Raw genomic sequence first — 13074 nt, 5'->3', positions numbered from 1 at the left:
TGTTGCAAGCAGATGAAAAGTGGGCCAGTGGGACACAAGACCACACACAAACATCAACAACGAGTATGGAGGGAACCGAATCTATGTGAAGTATGTGTCTTTGTGTGTACCTGTACTCTGCGTTGCAGGCTCGTTGGCGGGCAAAAAGTCTTCATCGTATGAGTCATCGTTGGAATCGTCTCCATCGACCGACGACCAGGCCTTCAGTTTGGCCTCTGCGATTGCGAACTGCTCGGCAACGCCTGTAGATAAAACAGAGTAGAGTAGGATTGTCTTTACTGCCATTAATATCAACATGGTAAAACAGCATATGCAACAAGATTAGAAATAGCACTCCAGAATAAATGATCTGCATTTGATCTGCATTTTTATATAGCGCTTTTCAAGTCAATGACTTCCCAAAGCGCTTTACAATGTGCTCCACATTTCCCATAGCGGCCTTGGAGCCATGTAAAGCGCTAACCTGCTTATTGGGGTTATTAGGGGTTCAGTGTCTTACCCAAGGACACTTCGACATGTAACACGGACGAGCCGGGATTCGAACTGGGATCCCTTGATCCCAAGACGAGCGCTCTACCTCCTGAGCTACTGCTGCCCCAGTAACTTGTAATCCATAAACTTAAAGGACTATACATTATGTTGCACCTCACCTCCTGTTATTACTGTACCAAAGCCACCTACAGGTACTTCTCCGTGAGTTTTTTCACTGTCACAAACCAGACCAAACTCACATGTATGATTCACAGAGCAGCTAAAATAATTTGACTACCCATCGTCCGACTGGTAAACACTAAAGTCCAGGATATCACTCAACCACTACACTAATACTTAATACCACTACTGTCAGGGTGCAAATACAGGACAATGAGATTCAAAAGGGGTCTGCCTCGGGAAAAGCCTGATATCCTCTGCCATTACACTTCTAAATAACAGGCCCTGCTGACCCATCCGATCAGTCTTCCCTCATTTCGCCTCTGTCATATATGTTTTTCATTCTGCTGTTTTTGTAGTGTAATGCCTGTAGTTTTCCCCGGTACAGTCGATGAAAGTGAATTTCCCTAGGACCAGTAAATTAAATCTAAATCTGAATAAATACTTTAAAGAGAAAAATATGGTTGTACGTCATTTTGTCATTGGTGGTCTAGTAGTGACGTGTCAGCACTCTCAATGCCATTTTTTGGGTTCGATTCCCCTACATTGCACTAAATGTTGGGGTAATTTTGGTCAGTGATGATCATCAGTTTGACCAATCATTTCTCTTTAATTATGGTATAACCGCCAAACCGTTTGTGGTAACACATACCTACAGTATAAACAGGGTTGGGTAGGGTTACTTTAACTGGATTACTTTCAATTACTTTTGGATTACTCCAATACCAAATATGCTAATAAAAGACAAAAGAAACTAAATATGAATACAATTACTAAATTTTGTGCAGGCTTGGGGAGTAACGGAATACATGGAACGGCAAAAATGATGTTGGCAAGCTGTTTGGATTTATTTTTATTTTGTTTCTGTCGCATTTTATGTTAGTTTTGCCGGAGATCAAAGAGATCAAAGCCAGGAGAGAAAGTTAACCACGTGTTGTGAGTCATAATTTTTTTGTCCTATATTAGCATATTTGGTATTGGAGTAATCCAAAAGTAATTGAAAGTAATCCAGTTAAAGTAACCCTACCCAACCCTGCCTACATTGCATAGAATGTTTGGTAATTTTGGTCAGTGATGATCATCAATTCAATCAATCATTGCTCTTTAATTACGGTATAACCGCCAAACCGTTTGTGGTAACGCAAACCAATAAAAGTGTATGCATTTTTATCTGCAGTATTCTGCGGTATACCAGACGCAATATTAAAATGGCTGGCTGAATTGGGGGTTTTAGGTGCACCTCTTAGTCCGGAAAGTACGATATATATTTTCACAGTTTTGCGTGCTTGCTCAAGGGGGGTCTCTGAGCCTGTTTATCCTGGTTTTAATTGACCTGTAGCGCCTACAAGAGGGCAACAAATGAAAAAGGCGGAGGCCGGGGTGAGAAAAGTACCCTGTAATGTTGATGACTTTACATCTGTGTCACAAGCTAGCTATGTACTCCAGACTGGGCAAAGAGAGCCAATTATCTTCTGGGCTGTGTTGATTACCCTCTGTATGTTTTTCCTGTCTGTGCAGAGACACACAGCGGTACATGCATCTGAACAAACACATGGTTGCTTCGGCAACACACTTGTCTCCATTCCATGCACTGCGGCTCTTTCCTGACCGGCAGGAGCAAAGTGCAGTGATTGTGAATCGAGTCGGTTTGGAAAACGTTTTCCATTTCTGACGGTGACCTCCCGCGGTCAGCCAGCAGGTGCACTTAGCTAGCCTGTCACTGAGGCTCGCTGAGGGAGTGACGCAAAGAAAGAAATATAGGTGCAAAGACATCAAAGGTATTATTAGGAATTCAAGAACAATAATACTGAACACATTCTTCTGATTATTCTTTATCTGTCGTGGTGTGCTTGGTGGTAATAGTTTCCCCAGTACATTTTCTGCTCAATATGTTGGAATTTCTTTGCTTGATTCAGAATTTAAGGTTTCCAAATCGTTGTATCACCGGTGTGAAATAAAAAAAATAGAATAAGCAGAGTACAGGGATTTCAAGTCAAGTCATGTTTATTCGTATAGCCTTTAATCACATAGAGTCTCAAAAGGCTGTACAGACTACAGACTAATTATTACACCATCCCCTGACATAAAACCTACAAGAGGGCAAAGATAAACTCTAAATCTCAGTAAGAAGAGATTAAGAAACCTCTTCAAGGATCCTTGACAATAAACACTAAATTAAAAAAGAAAAAAAAGAAAAAAACATTGAGCCCCATTCGTGCGTGATTTCGAATGAAACATATTTTAATTTATTTCTCTAGTAGGACAAATGTTCGTCATATTCTTTATTTCAATATTTTTTGCCATGCTTTTCTAGTTGAATGATAAAAATCGAATGTCAAAAACATAGTAAAATCCCCCTAAAGACCATTAAAGGTGGGGTGTGTCGTTTAAGGTGTCCTTAAAATGTTTAAAGTTGTTAAGATTAAGTATGTGTTAACGGTACCCTAATAAGTTCAAAGTGCCTTTATAACTGTTTTTCCACTGCGCCTATCTCTTACCTTACTTTTAGCACCACTGTTCCAGGACTCGCAACACATTAGGAAGCAGGAAAGGGGGTGAGGGGGTGAAGCTCAATTTCATGCTCGTCCCTGGGGGTTTTGTTAGTGTAGCCTAAAAATGGTAAGATGCAGTTGAAGTAAAGGAAAGCATTTTTCACTAATGCTTCCTTTTAAAGACACCTGTATATTATCATATTTTTTAATAGTACTCCCAGATATACTAGTATATTTGTTTGATAACCACCGAACTAATTTGATAATAATAATAACTATTATTATTATTCTTTTAACCAGCTTGGGGGTAGGGCACCTGGCCAGAGACTGGTAGGTCGCTTGTTCAAGCCTCGGCTGAGTCATACCTAAGAATTCCTACTCTGCTCTTGGCATTAGGGGTTGAAATTAGAGGTTTGGACACCCAATGATTCCCAACACATTGGTTAGGTTGGCAAGGGGGCTCGAATGGGGATAACGGATCGCGGCCACACAGTACAGTTTATTCAGGCGGGCCACAATGGCCGATGTCAGCGGAGGGATGGGGGATGGGGGGTAAGCTAGAAATAATGCGGTTTGTGATTGTTCATCAAGTACACAAGCAGCAAGGCTGAGTTTTTCAAATATCTTTTAAATTCTTAAATGAAAACCTTTCAACCAGAAGCACAAAACTAGTTCGGATTACTCTAAAGCAGCAATTTTTTTCAACAGTGGTTGTAAAGCACTTTCTGCCAAATTCACAAACCATTGTCTTCCTGGTTCATTTGCACCTGAATCTTAAATGGTAAGAAAAATAAGCTGTTCTGATTAGTCTTTAATAACAAAAAAATGTGCTATACTAATCTCTTTTCATCTTTAAGCTTGAGATGCAATCCCAGGTGTTTGATGGCAGGGGTCTCAAAGTCACAACTCCCGGGCCATTTGCAGCTCGAAAGAAGATAGATCGAGCCCCCTTCCTGAATAGTTTAATGTAAGTGCATTGCACGCAAGTTTATTATGGGTGCTACTTCTACTTGAGACCCTAACTTCAGCGGCCCCCAAGTAAATCGAGTTTGAGAGCCCTGCTATAAGACAACCAATGTTACCCCCAAATTGCCTAAGGAACAACAAAATAGAGTAAGAATCGCAAGGGAAAATTTCTTAATCCATTCCGCAATTCTTCTCTCTCCTCACTCCCGACCATCCGCTTGACTGAGTGCCTTTTAAAACGAGTTTCTGACTGTCTGATTGTCTTTGTCTCTTGGTGACAGGTTGCAATATACCGCAATTCCCGGCACTATCACGCTCTGCTCTTGTCTTCCCTCGTTAACCGCATTTGCTGTCACTCCACGTTCCATCACTCTGCCACGCCGGCTGCAATTGTACCTGTGGCCACGCAACAGCCCTCTCTCACTATAAATCAGCGTGGCCTGCTCCTCGTTTTGTTGCTGTTCATTATTTTTCTCAACTGTTTATTCTCAATCGTGTCACGGGGTTGCTGCTGCCCATCCCAGCTGACATCAGGTAGTGGGCAGGAGACAACCTGGACTGATTGAGAGCCAATTACAGGGCACATATAGCCATACAACCACTCACACACACATCCAAACACAGGGACTATTTGGAGACACTAGTCAATTTGCCATTCATGTTTTTGTGTATCTGGAGAAACCCGGAGTGCCCGGTAAAAACAATACACGGAGAGAACATGTAAACTCCGCACATGGCGACCAGAAGCTGAAATAAACCTCCGTGTTGCCTCATTTCGTTTCCATTGCTGAGTCAATATCTACTATTTGGCTGCCTTGATTCTCAATTAAGTCTTTAAATTATTCAAAAGTGCTTTTGATCTGTTTCACGTTTCCCTTTGCTCCTTTTGCGTCTACAGAGACTACTTATTAAAATAAACTTTTTCGTTTTATCGATGTATGATGCTCTGTTTGTGTTTGCCATGTTTTTCTTTGGTTATCTCACAGTCTTTGATTATCGAAAGTCTGACTCTTGAAATTTAAATATCTAAAATAAAAGATTTGGCTGATTTTACAGTTATTTTCTGGGTGTCTGGATACAATGTTCAAAACCATTCTGCAGATGTTGCATTATTTGTTTCTTCCCCCTTTTTTTCTTCCCTCCTTTTAATTTATTTATTTTCTTGATTTTACTTAGACAGTGAATCCAGAAAATACGATTGATGACATAGAACATCCCTAGTTGAAGTCGACGTACTCTGCCACATTGTTGACAATTTAAGAAGGTAATAGCATTACTAAAGATTTTATTCACATTCCTGATTTTTTTATGAATTACATCATCATTGTTGAATGCCAAGAATTATTAATATATAAATACAGTTGTAAATCACAATTTCATAACTCGTTGGCATAAATAAGACGAGTCATAAACAAATTATAATTCATGAAGAAATTCCTGTAGAGTTAGGAATGCAGGATCATAAACAGTAAAAACTGACAAGTTTTTGACCCTTTTGCCAGGCATCCTTATTCCCGCTTACCCGCACTTGGCTCCACGACCTAAATTTAGGACAGTTTTAGACTGATAACCCGTCTATACGCACTCCCACGCATCTCAGTGTCACCTTTGATATTGGAAAAACGTCTACAATTTCACAGTAAATTTGTTTTCTAAGATATGCTTGACATTAAAAATAGAAGCTCAAAAAGAAAATCTAGAGATGTGCTTAGACCTGTGAAGTTAGGTGAGATTTGTACCTAGTAAAGCGCTGTCAGATTTTCAAACAAATGAACCTACATCTTATGAATCGTACCTAAACTTATGATTAAAGTATATGCGCTGCTCTCTTTGAATAAAAGCACCAATGGATTGGTAATTATCCATAATGAGAATAAGTCCATGCAACAGGAAAGAAATTACAGGATGCCCCGACTTGCTGTTAGCTTGCTAAAACTCAATAATTCCAATGTTTGGGGCTTGATATGTTCGCCGGATCAGAAACTTTGGTCTCACTGTTACCCTCTGCTTTGAGGCAAGAGCATTGCATACCTCCATCTGCATCTGCATCTCAATGCAGTAGTATGTTGCATACAATTAAAAGTTTTAAAGCCTCAATGTGTAATATTTAACCACTAGATGGCACTGTGTTGTCTGATACAAGCAAAGGTCAGTGATCATGGCAGAGCGTGGTTGTGGCAGGATGCCGGACGATCATTGCACTGGCTTAAGTGGGGATTCCACGGTGTAAAAGAAATACAAATTTCTCGACCAATGATTTTTTTTAAAGAAAATTCAACATTTTGTTTTTGGGGGGTACCCGAAGCATCAAGATGTCAGACAATTATGTCAGCTCCCTTTTGTCATGATTACTGATTTGAATCACATGGCCCGCTCTTTTGGCGCTAGCCACTGCGGGCTATCTGATTGGCTCCCTGTCCCTATTTAAACCCTGTCCTGTCACTCTCCTGTTGTCAGTCTGTCTGCAAACCTCTGTTGATACAAGGCAAGCCTTCTTGACCCTGACTCCGGCCTGTCCCGTTTTTGCACCCGTTTTTCCAACTGCCTGTTCCTGATCTCCCCGTTTGTCTCCGGCTATGACCTGTTTTGGTCCCGACCACGTCTGCGCTCCCTCACGGCTTACGAGCCGTTTCTGACCCTGACCACGTTTTTTGCTATTGACCTGTTTTTTCCGTCCCTGACACCGCCATCGCCTGCTACGAAAGATCCACTTCCGTATTTGGATCACAATCCGATTGCAAGCGCAACTTGCTTCCCGCGTCCAGCAAGCACCAGATCATGGGCGCAGCCCTTCCTCTTTCTTACAATAAAACTTGTGGGTAAACGTTACGCAATTGGGTCCTGATTCCATTTTGGTCATGACACCTTTAGGTTAGGCTCATGTTAAAATGAATAGAATTTGTTTGATTTATGAGTATTTTAAAATACACTTTTATATGATGGTTAATGAATTTTACCTAATTTCCAAATCAACGCTTTTTTTAATGGATAGAAGTTTGTTTTGTATCAATAGGAGGCACTAAGCACAGTCAATACATGTTTGAAATGTGGAATCCATGTCCTCAAAATCGGATGGACTTAAAGGTTATTTCAATCTTACCGAGGCGAGTCAGACTCCGTTTCATTCGACGTACTTTTTGAATATTTGCGTGTCACCAAGATACTGCCATGATACGCAAGGTCTGTTTTGGATGGTGTCATAATAGTCTGAAGTTTGCAATAATCTGTGGTCTGTGCAACCCTTTGAGACTCCTTGTGATGAAGGGTGTCACAAATAAACAGGACTTGACTTGACTTGACTTCTCAAGGTTTCTTAATTTTCCTCATGTTGAGATTTTTGAGTTTTCCCTTGCCCTAATGTAGGTTTTAGATCAGGGGATGGTGTCATAATAGTCTGTGGTTTGCAGTAATTTGTGGTGTGTGCAGCCCTTTGAGACTGTCCCTTTTCAAGGTTTCTTAATTTTCCTCATGCTGAGGTTTTTGAGTTTTTCCTTGCCATCATGTAGGTTTTAGATCAGGGGACGCTGTCATAATAGTCTGTGGTCTGTGCAGCCCTTTGAGACTACTTGTGATAAAGGGCTATACAAATAAACATGACTTGACTTGACTAAATATTACACACTCTCCCTTTAAGATAGGCCAATTAAAATCTAATTCTAGGCTTGCACTTAGACTTTAAACATCTTAAAACCAGAGGATATTTATTCTTAAAGTCCAAAATGCACCCTTCAGTTTTTCACCGTCCCTTGCACGTAGAGAAGCCGCACACACGCACTTTCTCCGCATTGTTCTATTACCGCGCAGTAGGCAGACGCAGCAGGCCTTTGTACTTTCACAGATTCGTTCTCTCGCTCTCGCTGGCTAAAGCAGACAGACACTCGCAAACGCAACCGGTCTTAACAGTCATCGTCACACGCGTGCAATTACATAAACATGCAGTGCGAAAAGATCTGCCGCCAAACGTGCATCTGCGCTTAAGGAACTCTCAGTTTTTTCGACCGCTTACTGCAAAAACTCCCACGATCGTGTTTTCCATTTGACACAAACGGTCTGCCGTTTCACACGCCTACATCCTCGCTGACATTTGCGCAGCGTATCCAGCCACCCACGGCGACACCAGCCTGCAAGTACACGATGACAAGATAAAAGGACGCAGAAGCTTCTTGTTGCACGCGCATCTGGATGACTTGATGCCGAATATCTCCCATGGAGTCGTTTAAAGCATATAAAACGCTTGAATCGTATTTGACACCTTGGAGAACCAATATCATTTTGAAGATTTTTACAGTGCTTTTCTATCGCTTTGATGCAGCCATCATCTCAAACTTAATTTATTTAATACAGTTAACGCATACCAGCTCGGTGGCCTTGGAACCAGCTCGGTGGCCTTGGGGGTATGGCGCCCGCCCCGAGACTGGGAGGTTGTGGTTCAAGCCTCGGCCAAGTCATACCTAAGACTTAAACATTGGTACCCGTTGCCTCCCTGCTTGGCGTTCAGCATTAGGGGTTGGAATTGGGGGGTTTTGTCACCTAATGACTCCCAACACCTCAGTTGGGTTGAGCGAAGGGGCTGGGAATCCCCTCCTCTGAATCAATCTCCCAAAAAGAGTCAGAAATGACTCTAGCCACCTCCCACTAGGGGGATATGGCTGTGGTATATATATATATATATATGTATAGTTAACGCATATCTGTCAACCTCCACAACTACATGCCCGTATTTTCCCTTACAAAATACAAAAAAAAATCTTACAGTATATATTTTTTTTCGGAATGATGCATGATGGGAAATCCCCAGGCGGCAGACGCATGCACACAGTATCATCAAACCGCTCGCTTCGTTTGCAACGAAAAAAAAAATCGATACAGAGATAGAGGCTACCGCGGCGAACTCCTTTGACTTGATTGATTTGCTGTTTCGTCATTGTCGGTGTTTACCAGATGGTACCTATAATTGACAAATTTGCGTTTTTGCGTACAGATTTTCTTGTACATCGTACACGTCTTAAAATGCATAAGAAACGTACTTTGTTTCTAATAGCAACAAATGGTTTCTGTTTGTTTACCAGAGGTAAAACAATGGATCTTGAGCTGTTTGAATCAAACCCGTGTTTACTGTTCTGCAAAAGGATGGGGAAAGTTTGTCAATTCATTCTGAAAGGGTTAACACATTTGCAGGAGGTGTCTTGTGCTCTGCTGAGACAGTGATGACGAAAACCGAGTGGCTCCCAGATTGTTTAAGCGGACCAAAGCAATTGAAAAAAAATCGAATTACATTCAAACACATTGAAATCTAAAAGGTATCCTTATATTGCAATTGTTTGTGTGAGTGTATGTGTGTGTGTGTGTGTGCATGTGGGTGTGAAAATACTTGTCAATTAGGAAGAAATCTAAGTGTTTGATAATAACTCATTAGCCCCCTTCTCAAGGTTTCTTGTTTTCCTCATGTTGGGGTTTTGAATTTTTCCTTGCCCGCATGTTGGTTTCAGATCATGGGGATGGTGTAATTGTGCCCTGTGCAGTCCTTTGAGACATGTATTTATTAAGGGCTTTACAAATAAGTGTGACCGCAGGTTCGAGAGTGTTGTCCATTCGGATGCTCTGCCTCTTGAGATTCGATAGGAAACCTCTGTGGAACTGTTTGAATCTAGGCTTAAAACACACTTCTATTATATCATTTTTGATTTATATTTCCTTTCGACAATATCTGTGTATTATTTGTTATTGCAACATCCATTGCAGCCTGGTCATCCGTGGAAGGGGGACTAACTCATGTGCGGTCGCTTCTGGAAGGTTCTTTATTTTCCTCATGTTGAGTTTTTTTTAGTTTTTCCTTGGTGAAATAATAGTCTGTAGTGTGCAATAATCTGTGAGAATCCTTGTGATTAAGGGCTATACAAATAAACATGACCTGACTTGACATCACTGGATGAGCACAGGATGTGTGCACATTGTTGACCCAAAACAGCAGCACTAGGATCACCAGTTTAAAGAGAACAAGGGAAGGTATCTATGCGGGATTATGTTTTTAGTGTCATAACATGCCCAGGTGTTGTGTGGACAAGGTGCATGAATCTTAATTTTAAGGAACACAATTTCTTTGTAATTCCCAGAGGAAACAGGGCCTTGAAAAAGCACCGTAGGAGCATTTGGCTGCAAGCCATTTAAAGAAGAAAAAATTTGGAATGTCCATGTTTGCGGTGCCCATATCATGGCTTTCTTGTTTAGATTGAGTTGAATCATGAATGCTTTAGTAAGAGTAAAAAGGATAAGTGTCAGGGACTTGGAATTGCTATCAATGCCTGCTATAGACTAGTTTATAATAATTAAAATAATAATATTAATGTTTTAACATTATTATTATTAATATATATTTTATATAATATGAAATCGTGATATTTTAACAATAATAATAAATAATTAGTTGTTGTTAGCATAATTATATTTGATGCCTCCAACACTTACAATTTGTTTTGCGGTAGATACAAGCCAAGGGAAGTCAAATATTCTAAAATGTAACTTATGTGTGGACTAAGGTACTGCAGGTTATACTAAATCACTGTCAGTGCAGTCAATGGAGGCTGTACCCCAACTGTTATCATGCAAATATATAATAACGAATATATTAATTGATCATACTTATCCAGTGTTTAATTTTTTTTTCTCATTTAACCTCTCAATGGAGGTTGAGACAACTAAAGCTGAGAGACGGGCACTGTAAAAGCTGCGGTCAATCATGGACAATTCATCACATCCATTACACAGCATCATCTTCAAACAGAAGAGCATCTATCTATCTATCTATCTATCTATCTATCTATCTATCTATCTATCTATCTATCTATCTATCTATCTATCTATCTATCTATCTATCTATCTATCTATCTATCTATCTATCTATCTATCTATCTATCTATCTATCTATCTATCTGTCTGTCTGTCTGTCCGTCCGTCCGTCCGTCCGTCCGTCCGTCCGTCCGTCCGTCCGTCCGTCCGTCCGTCCGTCCGTCCGTCCGTCCGTCAATTTTTAGATTTTATCTTTCAAAACTGCTCAATTTATATAGAAGACAAGCAAACTGCCTGCTGTCGCCATGTTTGGCATTGCCGGGCTTGGCGTGCCGGGCATTCTTCTTAGGCGAGGTTGTAGGTGCCGCGGTTTGTTGGAAAAAAAACGCACACTTGTACTTGAAAGTAGATGTTTATCAATTTTTTGGTATTACATGGTGGTGCCTTAACAAAACCTAGCTAAAGACACTCGTGGAGGCCTAAAGTACAACTGTGTATATTTTCACGACAATCGGGTGAGCCATTTCTGACATACAAACACACACGCAAATTGGGATTTATGCAATAGTCTACATCACATATGTCAGAGTCAAGGCCCGCGGGCCACATTAGGCCCGCGAGAGGGTTTTACCTGGCCCGCGTGACGACATCAATATATTATTAGATCCGGCCCGCAGGCCGCTGCAAGCCAGCAACCCGCAGTACGCATGAATACTACATTTCCCACAATGCAACGGGGACGCGCCGAGCGGGAGCAAAGCGGGAGGCGGTTTGATTTATTCAGCTGTCGATCAGCAGCAGTCATTAGCATAACAGCAAAAATTAGCCCACATATACCCATCAACAATGGCTACACGGAAGGTGGACACTGAAAACCGGGGCTTTCAAACAAGGTGGGAGTTGGAGTACATGTTCACGGAGGTAGCTGGAAAAGTATCAGCGTCAGCCTCAAACAAGTAATGTAGAGTTGTAGTAATACAGTACTGTATATAAATGTATGTAAATACAGTAATAATACAGTAATGTTTCCTGTGCAATTACACATTTGAAGTTTTTACTCCGTTCAAGTTTAAAAGTTAAATATGCACATAAAGAAGGTCTTGTTTTTTGTTGTTCCCCTCGGGAATTTTAAAGCTTTATTGTCTATGTTGACTATGTTGTTTTTGTTTGCCGACTCTGTCCTGGGAGTGTTTCTTGTTTTTCGGCTTTTCATGGAAAATAGATCTTGATGTGGACAACAGTCTTTTGATAAAATTGTCTCCTATTTAGCAGAGAAAATGACTTTTGATTGTTATTATTTGTTAATCAGTAATTCCTTTTTTTCACACTAACCCAGAGAAAGCCCAGAAAGGAAAGTCAATGTACATTTGAGCAGGACAGATGAGGTCCAGTGTGTTGATTGCTATTGGTTTTAAGTAACAAGAGATTTTTGCACTTTATTTTATTGTATTTCGAGGCAATATTTCTTTTTAATAATTTCAGATGATTGAATGATAGAAAATGGTTATGAGTTGTTGTTATGAGATATGTTAAGAGTTTTTTATATAAAGGACATTTGTATTTTGTGCCTGCTGAAATTAAAAATGACTGACAGAGTCATAAGAAAATATTGCTTTATTTATACAATCATATTGTAATATATTTGTTGTGTTTTCAGTAGGTTAAATCTTGGTTTCAGTAAAGATTGGACAGTCCGGCCCTCGGCTTGTAGCCAAATGTTTTATTTGGCCCTCCGTCCATTTGACTTTGACACCCCTGGTCTACATAATGATCTTGACCCTTTATATCACATATTTGACCGTGTTGTGGATTGGAGTACCTTGATGTTCCGGCTTAGAAAAAAACAAGTGAAAACTCGAATTGTGAGATGGAATAGCAGGGGAGAGTGGGGAGAGACTTGCAAAAAGCGCTCAGTCACGGAGGCAAAACCTTACTGAGCAAATTAACCTTGAGAGTCTGCAATGCGGGAGCAAGGCAGCGAGAGACGGCTGCTCGAGACGAGGTGAAAAACGGATAAAAGGAGCAGATAAATAAATCCAGTGCTGTAAAAGACAACGGTGTGAAAAAGGCAAGGTTGAGCAATGATGAATTCCGCTCAGAGTAAATCAAGGGGAAATAATGCAAGTAAGGAGAACATTTCATAGAAACTATTATCAATTAGCTCTATCGATCGTATCCG

The 13074-nt window shown here is 40.6% G+C and overlaps 1 protein-coding gene across 2 annotated transcripts in view; it reads right to left on the bottom strand.

Moving 5' to 3' along the window:
- The window catches only part of fam131ab (family with sequence similarity 131 member Ab), a 45891-nt gene that overhangs the window by 8841 nt on the left and 23976 nt on the right, over nucleotides 1–13074 (bottom strand). For both annotated transcript variants that reach the window (XM_088345169.1, XM_088345170.1), the window contains one exon: nucleotides 111–242. In XM_088345169.1, the coding sequence (XP_088201295.1) occupies nucleotides 111–242 (132 nt within the window). The remainder of the gene's footprint in view (nucleotides 1–110; nucleotides 243–13074) is intronic.

Source organism: Urocampus carinirostris, chromosome 10 (genome assembly GCF_059441175.1).
Source record: "Urocampus carinirostris isolate Australia breed hairy pipefish chromosome 10, RoL_Ucar_1.0, whole genome shotgun sequence".
Classification (NCBI taxonomy): domain Eukaryota; kingdom Metazoa; phylum Chordata; class Actinopteri; order Syngnathiformes; family Syngnathidae; genus Urocampus; species Urocampus carinirostris.
This window is presented reverse-complemented; position numbering and strand designations above follow the sequence as displayed.